At 38.1% G+C, this 20601-nt stretch overlaps 1 protein-coding gene across 1 annotated transcript in view; it reads left to right on the plus strand.

The window, feature by feature from the left end:
- Positions 1-1305: 1305 nt before the first annotated feature.
- The window catches only part of naaladl2 (N-acetylated alpha-linked acidic dipeptidase like 2), a gene marked incomplete at both ends in the record, with an annotated part of 268891 nt that continues 249595 nt past the window's right edge, over positions 1306-20601 (plus strand). Inside the window, one exon of the mRNA XM_081357673.1 lies at positions 1306-1408. Within this exon, the coding sequence (XP_081213799.1) occupies positions 1306-1408 (103 nt within the window). The remainder of the gene's footprint in view (positions 1409-20601) is intronic.

The following is a 20601-nucleotide window of genomic DNA, read 5'->3' on the forward strand; positions in this document are numbered from 1 at the left end:
AGCCGAGCCGGTTGGTGCGGATGAGCCAGCGCGACGGACTCGGGAGCTCTAACCAGGCTCCGAGAAACCGCCGCAACGAGCCCACCCGCACGACCGGCGTACCCGCGGAGGGGCAGCGAGGTGGAGGGCAGGGACACGGCTCTGGTGGCATTGTGGCGGCCGAGAGCGGGGTCTGGGTGTGTATTTGAAGAACACCTACCTGCCTCCACCGGGGGACAGACGGCAGGGAAGACCCGTGAGTGTTCTGCTGCGGTCTGTCGCCTGGCGAGGGAAGGGGAGGAGACAAGGAGCAAGGCCCGAGGGCGGCTGCTGGTCTCGCCTTCCCGCCCAGCGACAGACAGGAGTGGCGTGACCGAGGTGGCGCCACTGCTATCTGAGAGCTGGGGAGAGAGGACTGAGAGTGGCGAGACCCGAGGGTGGCGCACACTGACGTCCTACTCTTGAGCGGGAGAGACTGCATGTTCGGCAGTCCCAACCGTGAATGACCCAGGGGAGGAAGAAACTGCTCTTTTTTTTAGGTTTTGGGTACCACCGACCAGCTGGTCGGCGGAGGAACAGAAACTAGAAAAATTTAACAAAGGATTCTCCACCCGGCCCTTCTCCGGGGGAAGGAGTGGTGATGACACACACTCCCAAAGAGCAGTTTTCGTCACACTCTCTGGGTCGCTCCTCTCAGGGTCATTTCCCCTCCTTTTGCTGGGGGGGAAACGAACTCCGAGCGGGCTGGTTTTAAGGCGCTTCTGGACCACAGTGTGGACATCGTCTGACCGAAGGCCAGCGCTGTGACTAATCACGGCCAGTCATAAAGCGCAGCTCTACTCCGAGTCAGAACTACCCACGTGCACTGAATGTGCAGGGGTAGTGAGAGAGGAAAAACTTCTGCAGATTTAGGCATGTTTGGCTTGCCATATTGGCACCAAAATACTTCCATACTGCCAAAATTTTTCACACACATCTAGGCACTTTAGACCCAGGAAGTGTGGCTGTCAAGTCTGAACCTTCAGCATGAGAACACACCATTACAGTAGGAACTCAGCATCATTTTCAGAGTATAACAGCCCTCTCTCCGATGTAGCAATCGACATCTGTCCTCCCCTGGGGCCCCGAATGAAATGCTTGGTCCCTCATGATAAGGACCAAAATCCCACTCAAAGCCTCGACGGCACACGGCACGCTGAGCGGCTCAAGCCTTTACGAGAAAGGGGAGGCGAACAACGTGCCGACGTGGTCATGCACTCCTGGGAGAACATGAACCACCCATGAACGCCGTCTCAACACACTGATTAGGCATGTGAAACAGCGATCATGGCCGTCAACCAGGCATGCAAGACAGTGAACGTGGCCATCGCTGGCACACGGCACGCTGAGCGTTCAAGCCCTCAGGCAAGACGAACAACGTGCCGACGTGGTCATGCTCTCATGTAGAGAGCACAAACCACCCACGAACACAGTCTCAGCATGTTTGTGATGCGCTAGAGGAGTGGGAAGCTCGTGAGGGTCTTTCACCTGGCGAGACATTCCGCACTGTAACCCTCAGATCACCAATGTTATTTGCCAAAGTAGCCCTCTCCTGGTGCACCAGAAGAGAAACTAGATCGGGAAACAAGCAAAGGGACTCACCTCATAGAGGCACGCGAGTCTTGATCTTGACCATGCATCTTGAGGGCCGAACGACGCGCGTTGGGTTGCCGTGACAACCCACGCTGTCAACCGGCGCTCGACGGCACACGGCACGCTGAGCGGCTCGAGCCTTTAAAAAGGGGAGACGAACAATGTGCCGACGTGGTCATGCACTCATGAGAGAACATGAACCACCCACGAACGCAGTTTCACACACTGATTAGGCACGTGAAACAATGAACGTGGCCGTCAAATAAGGACAGGAACGATCGCATCCAGAAACACACGAGTGAAACGTCATCCTGAAAAGGACGCGATCTTCACTCGTGTTGCTCTTTCAGGAAGAAATTACTCTCTTTATTGTGCTGAAGCACACAGGGACCCAACGCGGCGACACAGCGGGGAAACTGCAAGCCCGCTGTGCGCACTCAACCGTTTACCAGCTGTAAAAACAGCTTTTGAATTAACAAGTGTGTAGACGCAGCCGGCAGACAGGAAATCGCGCGGTCGCTGAAACGCCGTCTCACCAACACAGAGAGGTCCCTTCCCGAAACAGCAGACTCGTAGAGCGTAAGATAAATACAATCTTAAAACTCATTCACTCAGAGAGGACACAACCGGTCGGCTCCGAAGCAGAAAGCGTTTGTGTATGTGCTTGATTCCGCCTTATACCCGCACTGGTAGGCGGGCCGCGGAATGCAAACCTTGCATGCCAATGATCATTGGCTCGTTTTAATTCACTCGAAGGCAATTGGTCTCCCTAGCGTGATCCCAATTCGTCAGGGGAACTCCCCCGACGAGGCGTCGGAGTTCCCTGCTGACGAAAGGGAACCTGGCTCTTCCAAGCTTTATAATAGGAGTGAATAGTAACTTTGAGTAACGCATTCATCCATCATAAAAGTAACCCATATGGCTCCGGGGGGTTAGTAAAGGCCTTCTGAAGTAAAGCGATGCATTTTTGTAAGAAACATATCCATATTTATAATGGCCATATGTGACACGTTCTACCTGCACGGTTCAGTTAAATATCTGAAATGATAGTGCTGCTGAATGTCACGATTGATCCGAATGGAGTATTCCAGAAAGCTGTGTAAGAAAGATGCGGGGATGAAAATGTCAGGTCCTACAGTTATCACAAGTGACCTCTGACTCTAATCTGCTGGCTGTCAGATATCTTTATTCTTCATTTAGGTCTTGAGCAAAAGCAGCTTTGAAACTTCAGCCCCATGCAAACTTTCCGTTTGAGCAGGGGGACCGAGATGATTGACAGTCTCTGTGTGGGGAAATGTGTCTCCTCGCATATTTTGAGCAGGATCCCTTAAAATTCAGGAAAAGGACAGGGCTTATCTTTCCTTAACACCTGTGCATGGCCTACTTTACTATTCAGGGTTTCACACCTAAATATGTGACAATGCTATTTGTTGTGCTTTAAGAGCTTGCTAAAGAGGTCAGATAGAAACAGCTTTTGGCATTGTGTCTGGCTTTTTATTTTTTAAATTTTATTTTATTTGTAACCATTTTCCTCTCCTGAAAGAAGACTGCTTATCTTAACCCACTGGCTTTTTACGCACATTATGCATCACCTCCTCTTCTGGCACGCTGCTTTTTAAATGCTGTGCAGGGTTGAGGGTCACAGCGCCTGGTGTAATACATCGGAATATACACTTAATTGAAGGGCAACGCGTCAAACACAAGGTCTGTTTCAAGCTGTCTGATGCATAATTTCTCATGAAAACTTCAGAGGAATTTAGCTTGGTCAGTCTTGGTGAGCATAGCAAAAGTCAGTAACACTTTAGAATAATGGTCCGTCATTAATAAGTGACTATGCAGGAAGTAATGCAGGACTAATGAGTATTACTACATTAACACTTCAGCTTCTACTATTAACTAATATAGAAACAAGCTTAACTTATCAGTAAGTAATATCCAATTTTGGAGATAGTTCCTTATTAGGTAATCAATGATTACTTAATGAGATTAGCCTCATTAATAACTATTAAAGGAGAACTCCGGTCAATTTTAACATTGAGCTCATTTTTTTGTACATTTGGAGTGCTGTCAATACAGAGAACAACGACAAAAATCGGTGTTGCCTACACCGAGTTATTCTATTTTTAAAATTTGCACCCTGTTGACTTCAATGGGGCAAGTACTAAACCTGCTTTTAGCCTCTTAACATCATTGATGTGTCATTACAAGTGCACAGAAAATGTGAGTGATTCCTTCTGAGTGAACACGAGTGAATCTGACTGCAGTAGATGTGAAAGATATGTATAAAAATGATGTTATTTAAGCCAGCGCAAATACCTGTGTTTACATCCTGTTTTTCGGTTGAAGTCCAAAGTAATCGATTGCCGAATTCACGTGTGTGATCATAGGTAACTAAACCTATGCACGTGAACTCGGCAATCGACTACTTTGGACTTCAACCGAAAAACAGGATGTAAACACAGGTATTTGCGCTGGCTTAAATAACATCATTTTTATACATATCTTTCACATCTACTGCAGTCAGATCCACTCGTGTTCACTCAGAAGGAATCACTCACATTTTCTGTGCACTTGTAATGACACATCAAGGATGTTAAGAGGCTTAAACGCAGGTTTAAAACTTGCCCCATTGATGTCAACATGGTGCAAATTTTAAAAATAGAATAACTCGGTGTAGGCAACACCGATTTTTGTCGTTGTTCTCTGTATTGACAGCACTCCAAATGTACAAAAAAATTAGCTCAATGTTAAAATTGACCGGAGTTCTCCTTTAACTAACCGACAAATTATAAAGAACATTATCGTGTGTCTGAGACGTAATCAGTCATCATTTTTACTCTGAATATAGTGATCAAATGCATCACTAATTCTTCAAGACAATCTTCAAGAACTACTAGTGATCTGGACCATTATCACTAGTTATGACCGTATTAGTAGTTATGACATTACGCTGAGAGTAAAAAAAAATGACACTTGCTAACGTCTCAGGCACGTTAATGTTGTGATTAGTAATTAGTAACTCTTTATAATTTGTTAAAATTACCTATTGGTTGTTAATGATGCCAATCTCATTAAGGAATTATTGATTACCTTACAAGGAACTATCTTAGTCCTGAATTCGATATTAATTACTGATTAGTTAAGCATGTTTCCATTTTATATAATAGTAGTAACTAAGTGTTAATGTAGTACTACTCATTAGTCCTGCATTACTTTCTGCATATTTACTTATTAATGATGGACCATTATTCTAGTGTTACCCAAACTTCTTATAATAAATAATAATAATAATAATAAACTTTTGAATGGCAGTGTACAGAAAATAAGTAAGTACATAAATAAATAGATATATTTAATCCTTTGAAAAGATAAGCTATTTGTATCTTCATATTTTTCAACATCTTTGCACTGATTTTTGAGCATTTTATGGTTCAAGAAACTACAGTATTGGATGTTTTGGTGAATTTAGTGTTTTAGTTCAGCACTGTTGGGCCTTAGAGCTCCAGTAATCTTATGCATTTAAGTCCTATTACATGCAATCTACATGGCACTTTTGAATACACGTTCCTCCGATGTAATGTAATTAAGATGGTCCTTAATGCAGGATTTGAAATGTTATCGGGAAACCCAGCCTATAGCAGTATCTGAAACGTGGCAGTGTTATTTTATCTGTACATATCAGTTTGATGAGTTATGTGTGCGGTTATCAACACCATTAGTGAAGTGAAGTGTCTGTAACATGCTCATGTAACATGCAGTTCAATGGCCCAATGAATTCTTAATATGTCAGCTGGAAAATCAAATGAATACTGAGCAAAGAAACAGAAGACAGTTGGTGATACACAGTTTATGCATAACTGATTGCATTCTTTGTGTTAGGCCTTATAGCATTTTGGCCATGATTACAGTGTGTGTCTTACATCCTGGCTTGATGCAGTTGATTGGGTGATTGAGTTGAGAGACGGCACCATCCTTCTCTTTTTGAAAGACCTTTTTTCTCTCTTCCTCTGCTGTCCACATCACCCCTCCTACTCTCTCCATCCCTTATCGGGTCACCACAATCTCTTTTTATGACTTGAAAGTGACTAGGTCAAGCATGAGGTCTAATCTAAATTTAATTCACTCCATCACAGTTGGAGATTATAGTATGGGAGGAGGGGGGCTGAATGCATGCCTCTCATCCTTGGCCGCTCTCTCGTTCAGCCTTTCTTTCATTCATTGTCCTTGTAGGCCACGTATCAAACCCTGGCTCTGCCAAAAATGGCATGCTCAATCACTTGGGCTAACTGTTTAGCGCTGTGCCGCGATCTCTTGCTCTTTTTGGTGTGTTGCTCTTTGGCAAATGAAAAGGGTTAAAGCTCTCCACTCAGGCTTGGCAGCTCCTTGTGGAAAGCTGTTACATGGGCCTTTAACTTTTAAAACATGTCATGTTAGAACATGGTTTTATGAGTTTGACTTGGATATCTGACATTAAATGCTGTCTGGGGATAATTCAAGCATTGATGTGTACAAAATGACAGTAAAAAGTAATATGTTTTTTTTCCTCCCTGCTCATTTTAATGGCCGCTGGAAGGATGTCCTTTGTACTTACCTGATACTTCACTCCAGGATAGAGAGGAAGTGAAGATATTGCAGCGTTTTTATTGAGAGGATGACAAATAAAGGGGTCCTGAAAAGTTAGACTCTGAAACAATGTTGAAAAAATTATTTCATTGCATTTTATTATACACAAAATAGACAGAATAATGGACAGAATATCTAACCAAGTGATTTCAGTTCAAAATAAAGACACTCAATTAAGGCTATACTTTTTTTTTAAGTTGCTTGTGCGAACTTAAGAGGAACTGACTTTATACTTCCACAACAATGAAAAAGAAAAATGAAAATTCTTTGTTAGAAAGGGTTTTGCATTTGTTTGATGTTTTGTTATATAGCAATTCAATTTAAACATTTTACAGACCCCCTAAAGGGTCATGGTGGTGGAAAAAATATGGGATGGGAGAGGAAAAAAATTCAAAGCTTTTGCGTTCTCTCGCAAAACTTTTGTGTTCTCTCTCAAAACGTTTGTGTTCTCTCGCAAAACCTTTGTGTTCTCTCTTAAAACTTGTTGTGAGCTCGGACAAACACTTCCTGTTTCATATCCCGCTGGCAGTGTTTCAGACAGCTCCGTGTGTTAACAATAGAGCGGTTCATAGAGTTTGAACTTGGACTTAAGTATAAAGAAATAAGGCCAGTGCTTACTTGGCATTATATTCACAGATTTGAACTTCCCGGATCATTGGGAAGCATAACAAACATTTTTAAAACACAAATGACACATTTTTCCAATCATAATAGCATAGAAAACGAATTACGACCTCATTTTAATAATATAAATTGATCTCTATGAGAAGTCCATGTCCCTTTAGGGGCTCCGGACATTTTAAATTGTCTTAAAGGGTTAGTTCACCAAAAAATGAAAATTCTGTCAGTAATTACTCACCCTCATGTTGTTCCAACCCCGTAAGACTTTCGTTCATCTTCGGAACACAAATTAAGATATTTTTGATGAAATCTGAGAGCTGGATCACTCCTCCACAGGCTTATGGACACCTTAACTTGCTGGCCCAGAAAATGTATTAAAGACATTGTTAATATAGTCCAAGTGACTCCAGTGGCTCAATCTTAAGTTTATAAAGCGACGAGAATACTTTTTGTGCGCAAAAACATACAAAAATAACGACTTTATTCCACTTTTCATTTCCTTCTCTCTGGACCTCGAGTCTTTTTACGTAGTGTTTAAGCGTAGCGCGTCTGTGTTGCACGTCACACGTAGGCTCACTATTGGGCGACTCTGGTCATGTGTGATACGTGGTGACGTGCAACACAGACGCACTACGCTATTACACTATGTAAAAAGACTCGAGGTCCAGAGAGAAGGAAATGAAAAGTGGAATAAAGTCGTTATTTTTGTATGTTTTTGCGCACAAAAAGTATTCTCGTCGCTTTATAAACTTAAGATTGAGCCACTGGAGTCACTTGGACTATATTAACAATGTCTTTAATACATTTTCTGGGCCAGCAAGTTAAGGTGTCCATAAGCCTGCAGGAGGAGTGATCCAGCTCTCAGATTTCATCAAAAATATCTTAATTTGTGTTCCGAAGATGAACGAAAGTCTTACGTGGTTTGGAACAACATGAGGATGAGTAATTACTGACAGAATTTTCATTTTGGTGTGAACTAACCCTTTAAGTGTCCAAATGCATTGATTTGTTCAAAAAATACAGTAAAAACTGAAATATTGTTAAATATTATTACATTTAAAAAATAACTGACTTATTTTAATATATTTCAAAGTGTATTTTGCTCCTGTGATGGCAAAGCTGAATTTTCAGCATCATTACTCCAGTCTTCAGTGTCACATGATCCTTCAGAAATCATTCTAATATGCTGATTTGGGGTTCAATAAACATTTCTTCTTATTATCTGTTGTTCTGCTTATATATTTTTGCAGAAACTGTGATTGACCGATTATTTGATGAATATAATGTTCAGATTTTGCAGGTGCTATAATTTGACCTAAAATATAACTCACTTTTATGACAGATGTTTCAGAGTGTTCATTGAAATTAAATCAATGTAGGCCTACACCCTACACAAACAGTTGTTATTGATCATTTTTGGCTGGTAGGAAGCATCACCTAGAATGATCTGCTTTTGATATCTGAAAATAGGATTATGAGAAAATCAAGGCTGTGTAACTCATTGCAGACTCATGCCAATTATCTACAGGAAATAGTTTATGCTAATAATAAATATCCAGCTAGGAAAAAAGGGTCAGTGGAAATGGCTTGTGGGCTATGTAAGAGATGAAATTGTTGGATGTATGTATCAGAACATCTAATCACATCTTTTTAAGAGAAAAATAAATGACAAAAGAGGTCATTTGTCTGAATGGAAAATTGAGTTGGAGTAATTGCACTCTCCTAATACTTTAGCCTAATATCTCTAAAGTCTAATATCGACTATGGCTGGTAAATAGACAGAGTATTGACTTTTGTTCAAGGGTTAGCACCTACTGGTCTTCCACAGCACTCAGCCATGTAATTGGTTTATAACTCCTGCGCAGGTGCAAATTAGCAGTGGTAACCTTAAACAAGGGCAGGGGGAGGAACGTAGGCAGAGACACACACAGGAAATAATTCTGCCCTCTCTTACACGCTGCTCAATGTAATTTAGCCTGTGTGCATCAACTGTAAAACAGTTCCTAAAGAAATTGTTTTAGTTTTAGTTTTATTCTGACATTTTTTGTTGTGTATTAACTAGCGACCCACACACTCGCATACACGCAGGCACACACACAAACAGATAGCTAATACATTTAGTGCATGTGCATTGCAAAATGTTTATTTTTCAACATTGTGTGACATTAGTGATGATTCAATAGATTGACCAAAAATCAGTTTGAAACCATCCTGTAGGCAAGGCAAGTTTATTTATATAGCACATTTCATACACAATGGAAATTCAAAGTGCTTTACATAGAAGAAATTAAAATAATTAAAAGAAATAAGAATAATTAAAACAGAAAAATAAAATAAAATACAGTACAGTACAGTACAAACAGTCAGACGAACAGTGGCACAGTGCTCATTCATTAAATGCACAGCTAAACAGCTGTAGTCTCAATTAATTTGTTTATTAAAGTAAATGTTAGATTTGTTAACATTTATGAAGCACAATTTGTGAGAAGCAGGAGGTTGCACCCAAACATACTGTAGATGAATAGACCTCGGAAAAACTTTTTTCTTTTTTTTTGCGTTTTCTTTTTTTGTGTGTGTGTGCATCCCAGCACTAAAGAATTAGTGTTACGTCTTTTGTTTGGCACCCCGTAAATCATTATAATTTCTATGTAAATCAGTTATTAGCTTTATAAACAAAGAACAAAGAGTGTAATTACTTAATTACTGGGAAGAGGATCTAAAGTACATGTGTCTGAAAACCTCTGCGGTTTCATCACTCGCTTAATTTCCGGCATAATGTACATGTCGCACTACTTCAATTACAGAGGAGCAATGCACGATGAGGTGGAGCGATAGAACTTCCCTTCCTCTGCTTTCATCCTTCTTTCGTCAGACTCGTGAACATTAATGCACCGAGGAGCCGTGCTGCTAAGTGCCCTGCAGGGAGTGCTGCAAATATGACATTGGTGGCAGTCGTGTTGGTAAGCAGCCACGCACACACTCTGCATCATCAATACGCTGTTGATAGTGATTAGGCTAGCTGGCGCCGGGCTGTAATATGCCCTGGGAAAGCATTAATCTTGTGGGTTCCTGCCCTTTCCCTAAAGAGCTCTGATCAAAGCATGACGCCGGGGCTCAAGGACGGTTGAGGACTTTGAGGGAGGGTGGGGACAGGAGGCAGGTAGCACCAGATGGAAAGTTCAGACCCTGCTTGTTTCACCGAAATGTCAGAACTGTAAAAAAGGTTTTATAAACCATCAATCATGCGCAGCCGCCACTCTAGAAATTGTCAAGAGGCAACAGATATAAGACCCCTTTGGTGAATTGTGGAGGTAATTACTGAAGCTTGGCTTAGGTGACTTCCTGTTTTGGGTGTTGAGTTGAGCCTGCACTTAAAGCCACCATTATTTATTCTAAATGAGTTATCTGTGCATTATTTTATTTTATTTTTTAATTTCTCATACCCTCATAATCTTCCAATTCCATTTCATTGTGACTTTATTGCGACTTTAACCCCTTAACCGTCTTAACCGCTTGGCTTTCTTTTTTTTATCGCCTTTTTTTAATATCACACATTTTAGTAATCACCATAAGTTAGGTATCATTCGAAAACTTATAAACTCAAAATTTAGACAGTGAAAACTTTCTGAAATTGGATACTGCATTGCCATGGAAACAGTACTCTCGAATCTTTTAGCGGGCGGCTCCTCTAGTGGGCGGTGTCATGTTTCATATTACAACATTTATTTTTACTACTTTATAATCAAAACCTTTTTTAATCTTGACAAAACACAAATTGTCAGAAAGACCCTGAGTCTCAAGGTTCCATATTTGTGATAAAAGTGATATTTGGACAAAAAAGTATTAATTTGTTACCGTAAAAACATCAAAACAAAATTCTATGCAATGTGGGTGACAACCTGTGGCTAGTTTTGGTACAGCGCCTAAACAAAATCTCATTGGAACTTACATTTTTGTGATATCAACTTCAAATTTGAAACACAACTTGGTTAGACATATGGCTTTGATTTTGTAGTAATAATTATTTTGTAAAATATATATTTTAAATAAAATACAAATATTTAGTACAGTTCATTTGATTTAAATAACTTTTTCATACTCTTATTTTTATTTTTTTTTAAGTGCTTTCACTTCGGCAATAATATGATGAGTATCTTCTTTAAAACAAGACCAAACCTAGTATATATTCTAAAGCATTCTTAAATTACAACCATTTAAGTTTGGAAAGTGCATTTTCACGTCGATTCTCAAAAAGGGGGGTGACAGTTAAAACAGTGTTTGGGAAAGCTACTTTGAAATTGTAGCTTGTTAAGCTGCAAACTATTTATAATTTGAAGTTAAACCAGAGTTAAGGCCTGTTGAAGATGAATGTTTTTGTTTTTAATTTTAATTTCAAAGAATTTTCATGCTGAACATTTGTGAGGGTGTGAACAGGTCTTCAGGCAGTTTTTTTGTCCTTAAAATAAAAGTCAGTACTAGTTTTATATCGAATGAATGAATGTGTGTGTGTAGTATAAATGTAATTAGGGATGGGTGATAAACAATATCATATCGTGATTGCGATAAAATTTCAGTCGATAATGATGATAAGCCCTGGACATTTTTACACAATATGGATTAATCTGACAGCAGATCACACAGCAGAAATAAATGTGACGGCCAGCCAGTCAGAGCATGTCGCTAATAAGCAATTTCTGCATGTTTGAATGAACGGTCTGATTTCGCCTGATACACAAACTCACGGTGTTTTCAGCATCTGCCGTCTTAAAGCTGCCGTCGGCAAAAAAAATTTGATCATATTCAGTGAAATCGACACTATAATCGGACAGAACAACATAAATAAGGTGGTTTTAGAAAAAAAACCCGAGCTTCTAACTCCACCTGGAGCGTGTTATTTGTTTTGCAAAAATCCAACGCTCCGGATCATCGTGTCCAATCAGCGCAAGGGGGTGTGAGATCTGACTGTCAATCACAGGTCGTGCACACGCCACAGATCCCCCCTCCCTCACACACGTTACAATATCACATGCACACGACACGCCTGAAGTTCGCCTGAAGATAGCACGAAGCGTGATGGCGGAGAGAAAATCTACTAACAAGCTTCCAATTCCTCGGTTATTGCTATCTCTGGATAGATTAGCAAGGGCAGCCTACCTCCGAGTCCATGGTGTTGATCGATGCTGAAGAGACGGACGCATTCACAGAAAATCTGGTGCACACGCACTGACAAGCACGACCTCGATGGGAGGGTGCTCGCTGGTAGTGGGGGAGGGGCATGAGAGTTGTAAACATTCAAAATTTTAGCTAAGTCGACCCAATCTGCCAGACTTGCCGACTGCAGCTTTAATATATGTGGACATGAACACATGAACTTCATCTCCAGTGCTGCTTTGAGAGTCACTTCATGAGCTTTTCACCGTTTCATTTGAGAAAAACTACCGTAAAATACACACTAAAACTGGAAGATCTTCAAAATAAAAGCTTGGTTTAACTTTAAGAATTTCTGACATATCTCTACTGTGTACTAAAATGTTCTTCTGAATAAACTTCTGAAATGTATAATAATAGGTTATTATGTACATTATACTTTTATTTAAGGTGACAGTTACATTGTACTTCCTCAGATAAGCGCTGAGTAATATTAATTAACATACTTAGTATGTACTTATAGAGTTATGGTTAAGGTTTGGTTTAGGGTTAGTTCTTTGTAATTATGCATTATTTACTGTTATTACAATAGTAAGTACATGTAGTAAGGTGTAACTACATCACCTTAAAACACATTATTATTTCTAAGGAAAAATCATAGAACCAAGACATTTTTCATCCATGTTTTAAATTTTTACGGTTTTGTTGTGCAGCATTTTATTTGACAACAAATACAATACAAATTGTTATTTATAAAATTGTAATCATAAAACACAGAATGTCAAAGGTAAGAAATGTGTTAGGTTATGCAGGGTCCAAAGATGAGACAGCAAATTTCAAAGTTTAGAGCAGAGAAATACACTCGCATATTAAAAAAAAATATATATATATTTTTATATAAAATTATTTATTTGCAACAGCTATGTTAACAGTAATAATAAGACATTTCTGTCGCAAGAACAGCTAATCAGCTGATGCTGCGTTGTCATGGGAACATTTCCAGGTGAAGATAATGAGGAAATTACATTGTCTTTCATTGCTCCCTTACCCAAGTGTGTTCCAAACGCCTACATAATGGCACTCAAGTGTCCTGCTCACTCCAAAGTCCCCACTTCAAGGGCTCTACCCTTCGAAGGGAGTAGGACATAGGGGTGCTCACTTCCGTTTGTAATTTGCCCCATGTCTGGTGCTTCTCTTATGTGTGATGTTATGATTGGTTGATCGTCTTTATCGTTCACAGATGTTTCTTGTTAGTCATTAGTCTTGTATAAATAGCCCTCATGTTTCCATTGTATCTTGTCTAGCTTTGTTTGTGTAACTGCTTAGTCTTGTTCAAGTTCATGTTTGTTTATTGGCAAGCCATGTTCATGTTTAGTTTTCAACTTTACATTTAGGTGTTAGGTGTTTTTTGTCAATAACATTTGGGTTCATCACAACTCGCATACAGTGGATTTATGTTTCAACCTCATAGTAAAGTCCATGGATGCACCCTTAGCTGCTGTCATGCTTCTACAAAATTTAGTTAAGTTAGTAGTATTGCTACTAGTTAGCGTCTCCCTAAAAACAAACCAGCCCAAGGACACCAGTTTAGAAGAGCGAAGGAGCAGAGGAAAGATTTCCCTCACAATGACTTGTGTGTGTCTGCCATAATTTCGTGCACAAGTGCGCTTGTGTCAGTATATTTCTTTTATGTTCCTTATCTTGCGGGTGATGCTCATTTGCGTATGTGCCAAGCAGGGAAATTGGCTCTTTTCCTGTAGGCACAATATGTTCCAATCTTTTCTGCTGCTGCCTCTGCCATATATACCGCATCAGGGCAATTTACTATTGCATCAGTGAAGGAAATGATAGAGAACTCTGTGTACCTTTGTGACTAAGTGAATGGCTTTACTGTTTGTGGAATATTTATTTCACCGCAGTACAAATTTTTATATGACATGCAAAGTGTCCTGCCCACTTGCTTCAGAGGCAAAATATTTTACCTTGACTTTGCAAAACTGTGGCACTATCATCTTTTATTAGAAGCTTGTGCTTAGGTTGATTAAGAAGGAGATCATAGTATGCGATTTATGATTCTGAATTAGAAGCCGAGGCTATGGGTTTGATTTAACATTCAGAGGAGGTGGCGGCTGCTTGTAAAAGATAAAATATTCTCGCTCTCCCCAGCTGTTTATTGGGATGGTCCACGGTTTATTGAAATTGTGGAACCCGTGTTTATGCACCTACCGTCCCCTTCATTTCTCCAATGTATTAGATCGGTAACAGGTCGCTCCGTTAGCTTGCAAACCACTGTGTACATTCATAGAGTGGTCCCAGAAAGTATTTGGACGCACTTAAAAATGCATGAATGTCTACATTTATACAACAAACTCTCATTTTTGGGAATAAAAACAGCACAAGCACACTTTTCAAGCAAAGCAGTTTGTCAGGGTTTAAATGATAAAACAATACTGTTCAAAATGAAGAATTAAAAAAAACACCTTTGCTATATCTAAGTCAGTGTTATGGGGATCTTATATTGTTTCGTAATTATTACTTTATTCAAAAATACATCAAATATGTTTCTAAGATACAGTAACACAAGAATATATAAGGTTTAATTCACACACACACACACACACACACACACACACACACACACACACACACACACACACACACACACACACACACACACACACATATATATATATATATATATATATATATTATTATTATTATTTTTTAATTTTTTTACTGTATTAAAACATAAAAATACCATAATATGTTTGCAGATATTTTAGTAAACATGATAACTTCACATACTTATTTCTTCGAAAAACAATGTCACTGCCAGTTATGCTACCTTGAAATGTGCTTTTGAAATGTCGGAATGTCTGTTTTTGTTTTGGTCTGTGTGATCCCGCCCACTGCCAATTTATCCAACATTATGGATAAATTGGAACTACCGTGGAAAACAACTGTGGTTGGGGTGTATCCCCAGAATCCTGACCAAATTTTCCCATTGGCCTCAGTCCATCATCATGGCCTCCTAATCATTGTCTTCTCTCCACCAATAAGCTGGTGTGTGGTGGGCATTCTGACGCAATATGACTGCGGTTGCATCATCCGGGTGGATTTGTAATCCCCCTTCCATGTAAAGAGCTTTCAGTGTTGAGAAAAGTGCTATGTAAATGTTACTAATTATTTTTATTTACTCTCTCCAATATTTTGAATTTGGACTGCAGTTTCAACCACTAGCCGATATTACATACTGCACCTTTCATTTCTTCAATATTTATTATTAATATTTAAATAACTTTTGTCATGTGGTGCAGCTTTGGATACTCTTAAAGAAGTTTCCAAATACTTTGTAGTGCCCTTGGTATAGGCATACTTTATATATAGCATTGGATAGGCAAGCACACTATATTAGGTATTCACATGTAGCTCACTCATAGCATTTACATATTAAGTTTATTCACGCTCATTAATTACTTTCAGTGACTTTGTTTCTGCCACAAGCATGTTTCATGCACAGCAGGTGCACTGCCCTTGTGCGAGTTAGAGGAAGTCAACCCGCATAATGACCTTCATGAATCAGACAGAGGTGGCATCGTTAAAACTGCAGGCACATGGTTGCAAGAATCACCCGGCAACTCGCTCTGAGACGAGCTGACGATGCTATTCAAGGGGGGCAAATGCTAGGCAACACTTGAGAACTGTTGCTATGTTTCTTACAGAACAGCTACAGTGAAATGTTACTGCACCTCCACATTATTACTCCAATAAAGAGTCACTTCCGAACCAGTCAGGCCATGTTGTTTTGATAGAGCTGTCACATCAGTATATCATATCAAGCTATATAATAATAATAACCTACATAACACAATAACCTACAACTTATTCATTTCCATCATTTTAAATGTGCATTTCTGAGGAGCGTCATTATAGGAACTCAATTTACAGCTTGACAGATAATAGACTTCAAGGAAGCTTTGAAAAAAAGTGATGACAATGTTCTGTCTCTTAAAAAGAAAACTTGCATATTCTTGCTGATGTCTGTGGGGGAAAAAAGAGCTAAGAACGCCCACTAGTTGACTAACATCTTTTTTTTTTTTAAACAACATAAAGTGACAAAGTATATAAACTGCCTCAGGCTTAATGTCAGAAAAGATTTCAGAATTGAATTGTTTGTAATGTCTGTCTTAAAAGAACAGTTGAAAACTGGGTCATCGTCCAGGTTATTCCAAACTTAATGCATTAAATCTGTGAAAAGTGACAGTAAAGACATGCATGATGTCACAAAAGATTTAGTTGAATGTTCTATTCACAAAAGAATCTGAAAAAAAAAAATGTATCACAGTTACTTTAAATTTGTAACACTATTTCACAATATTACTGTTTTACTAGCTTGAGACTTTTTTCAACATTCAAAAAAATTGTTGGTTACACTTTATTTTAAGGTGTCATTGTTACAGTGTATTTATATATTTAAGTAATTATAATTAACTACATGTACTTACTATGGAGTTAGATTTTGGTTGAGGGTTAATTGCATATAATTATGCATAATTTACTGTTATTACTACGGTAAGTACATGTAACATATGTAACAAAGACACTGTAAAATAAAGTGTTATAAAATCTCTCTCTCTCTCTCTCTCTCTCTCTCTCTCTATATATATATATATATATACAGTATGTATTTGGATTTGAACACACTGATAAATGAGATTTTAGAGCTTTGGTAGAGGACACTATTAACAGTGAACACTAAACAGATGTTGTGTGAATATGAGCTTTTTAAATATTCTCCTTTGTGTAAAGTTTCAACGTTTGTATTTGTAGCAACATGAGGGTGAATAAATTATTACAAAAGTTTTATTTCTGGTTTGTTTTGGTTACTGAAAACAAGATTTTTTATTCATATGATAAAAGTAACGACTCAAAGGCCGAGGGGGCTACTTTGGAGACCTTGTGAAACTTTGTACCGAGACCTCCATGAATGTGCCTTAATGAGTATCAGAGCAGACTTCCGTAGCTAATGATCCTCCAATTTCAAAGATCATTTGTCACCATTGCAAAGATAACTACTTTATTTTTAGATTCGGTGCATGCATGTACCTCTGGTTCTCTTTTTCTCTTACACTCTTATGGGTATAAACTGTGCCATCTTGTGAAAAATAAGTGGTTGGAGAGGGGGCGTACCCAGCAGCCTCACAATATTCAATATCAATATTTAATAGCTCTCCATTTTGTGTCTCGGGGGTATAGACACACTCCTGGATGGATATGTGTTGGAGAGTGGCTGTGAGTGTGTACAATAAAGACCAAGAGACCATTAGAAAGAAACAAAGAGAAATAGAGAGCAAGAGTGTCGTTGTCTGTGGTTTTGCAGATACGTGACCTTCTTGGTTTCAAAGGAAGGATTAGGCTTTGCTTTCACACAAACACTTACCTGATGAGCCTTAGAAACTTGCCTTGCAGGAGCTTCAATACAAACGGTACAAACTGAAGAGTGGGGGTAGTCATCATTGTATGTAAATTACATATTTTTTTTCTTAATGTGTACTGTGTTTTCATTTGACCTTTATTTCTTGAATACACAATTCTTTCTTTATAATTTTTTATTTATGTATTTATTGGGGAGTGGTGATGTAACAGACTCAAGTCTGTTATCATGTTTTTTTTTTTTTATATAACTACACAGCAAAAGGGGTTGCTAGTATACTCAAGTGTGAAGTTGGTACATAGCAGAGGAAAACAAATTTGTTTATTGCCTCAATTCAAGATGTCCCGATTGAGAAACTTTTAGTTTCCTGCTCAATCAAAGTAAGATATTTATTTGTGTGTGTTTTTTTACAGTGTAATTTCATGATTGCTTTCTGTCATTTTATGTGTTTTCATAACTATTGCATTTGTGTTTACTATCATGCTATTTTGCTAATTTTAGTTCCTCTGTGTTTATAGAAGGATTGCGTAATATATGTTATGGACTTCTTACTGTGTAATTCTTGGAATTAGAGATCAAGTGGATTTCTGCTCATGGTCTTTGTTGGCATCGCTTGTGAATCCTGTTGAATTTGACATACAAGGATTAAGATCAACTTTTTTCTTTGTGTTTTTTTTTGATGGATTATGGTGGATTATTTTTTTCTCTCTTTTTTTTTGGATTTCTCTACGTGCACGGATTTTTGCTTTATCTCGATTACGAGGGAAACTTTCTTTCAATGATGGACTAGCTCAAACTAAGTTTACTGCATTCCTCATACTGTCAATATAACTCATTATTTAAACTAGGCCTATTCTTTCATTGATTCAAAGATTTGATATTTTCTTTTTTTTTTCAATATCAATTGCTGGTTGCTTATATAAACTGTCCATCATGCTTAATTGTTTTGGGTCAAACTAAGTTAGAGATTTGGGTAACACTTTACAATAAGGTTTCATTAGTTAACATTAGTTAACTACTTCAGTTAACATTAACTAAGAATGAACAATACTTCTACAACATTTATGAATCTTAGGTAATGTTAATTTCAATAACTCATTAGTAAAATATATATTTTTTTTATTTCTTCACATTAGTTAATGCACTGTGAACTAACCTGAAGTACTGAACAAACAATAAAGGACTGTATTTTTATTAACTAACTTTAACAATGATTCAAAAATACTGTAACAAAGTATTGCTTGTTGTTAATGCACTAACTCATGTTAACAAATGAGACCTTATTGCAATAATATATATATGTATAGTGTTACCAAGAACTAAAACTAATAAAATATGACAAAAGCACAAAACAAAGCTTAAAGGGTTAGTTCACCCAAAAATGAAAATTCTGTCAGTAATTACTCACTCTCATGTTATTCCAACCCCGTAAGACTTTCGTTCATCTTCGGAACACAAATTAAGATATTTTTGATGAAATCTGAGAGCTGGATCACTCCTCCTGCAGGCTTATGGACACATCGTCCATTTCTCGTCGCTTTATAAACTTAAGATTGAGCCACTGGAGTCACTTGGACTATGAACTAACCCTTTAAACCAAAATTAAAATGAAAACGGAATATTTCAAAATATTAATAAATACTAGAATATTATATAAATACTAAATTAAGTTTAAATATGTATATATTACGCTATCAGACACATACTGTCCTCAATTGCCTCACTACATAGTGAATGTCACAGTTGGTTATACTAGATAAAGAGTGATTAAAATGAATCACACATAACATAAAAATAATAATAATAATTCTTGAACTCGCTAATTCTGAATTTTTTTGGGAAATCTTGAAATCTTAAGATTTTTATCTCAATAATCTTTTTATATTTATTATCTTAATAAATGAACATTAAGATTTAAAAAAAAAACTGATTTTAATCTGATTTCAAAGCACATATGGATGTGGTTTTGATCTGAATTTAAAAAAAAATCTAATTTCAGAGAAAGATCAAATCCATAAAAAAAATGAAGATCAGATATATTTTTTGTGTTTTGAACTCCAAAAAGTAAATGCACATGAGTCATACTAGCATAAAATTAAACTAATCTTAATTAAATTAAATTAAATTGAAGTTAGGCCTGCGAGTAAGTGTTACATCCTGTTTATTATCCTGCCTAAAATGATCTGTTTTGCTTGTCTGCGTGTGTGTGTGTGTGTGTGTGTGTGTGTGTGTGTGTGTGTGTGTGTGTGTGTGTGTGTGTGTGTGTGTGTGTGTGTGCAGTACACATGGAGACCTACACTCTGTGACATTGTTAAAGATCACTGGAGTCTCTTTACAAATGCTGCATTTTTCTGCTACTTGTTCAAATGTTACTTTCAGAAATATGTAATTTATGCCTGTAAACCAATAAATGTATTCAGTGAATTTTCACCTGAGTATTTCAGAGGAGTTGTTTGGGTGCTGCAGGGCTCAGTGAGTCAGGTATTAGGATGGCGGATGCTTTAGAACAAAATGACACCATAGCAAACACATCCTGCAGCAGCGGAATGTTGCCGCAAAGTTATTATCGGTAATGGGCAAGACCATGGCTAAAACTTCTGAGACGTTCCCCGGGGATGTAATGTGAGAACAGTGAGTCTAACTTTCTGCTTTCAACTTGATTGTGCATAATGCAATTAGCTTGATCGTTTTAGTGAATCACTTTGTTCCAATAAACTGTAACATATATCATATTTGACTTGCCATGTTATTAGTTACAAGGTACCTTGTTGATTTGCCTAAGTTTGCTAGATAAATGGCATCAAATCCTTAAAAGAAATAGGCGCTTAGTAGCAAGTAAAGAAGGTATCCACAAGAAGAACGGTATGTTCTGCTTTGTTTTTGTCTGTTCTAAAGTATTTTTGAATGATCAGAAATTTGAACTGCAAAGTCATACACATTTTATTTCTTCATAGAGACTGCAGCACAATTACTTCATTTTTAATGTTTATTATGCACAATATTTATCTATTTATTATTATTATTGGTTACACTTTATTTCGATGGTCCCCCAACAGACATTCTAATGACTTTAAAGGGGGGTGAAATGCTCATTTTCACTCAATCTCCTGTTAATCTTGAGTAATTAATTGAAAGATTGGCTGTACCGAGTCTTTCCGGAAAAA

The sequence above is a fragment of the Scardinius erythrophthalmus genome (assembly GCF_964197995.2).
Source record: "Scardinius erythrophthalmus genome assembly, chromosome: 25".
NCBI lineage: Eukaryota > Metazoa > Chordata > Actinopteri > Cypriniformes > Leuciscidae > Scardinius > Scardinius erythrophthalmus.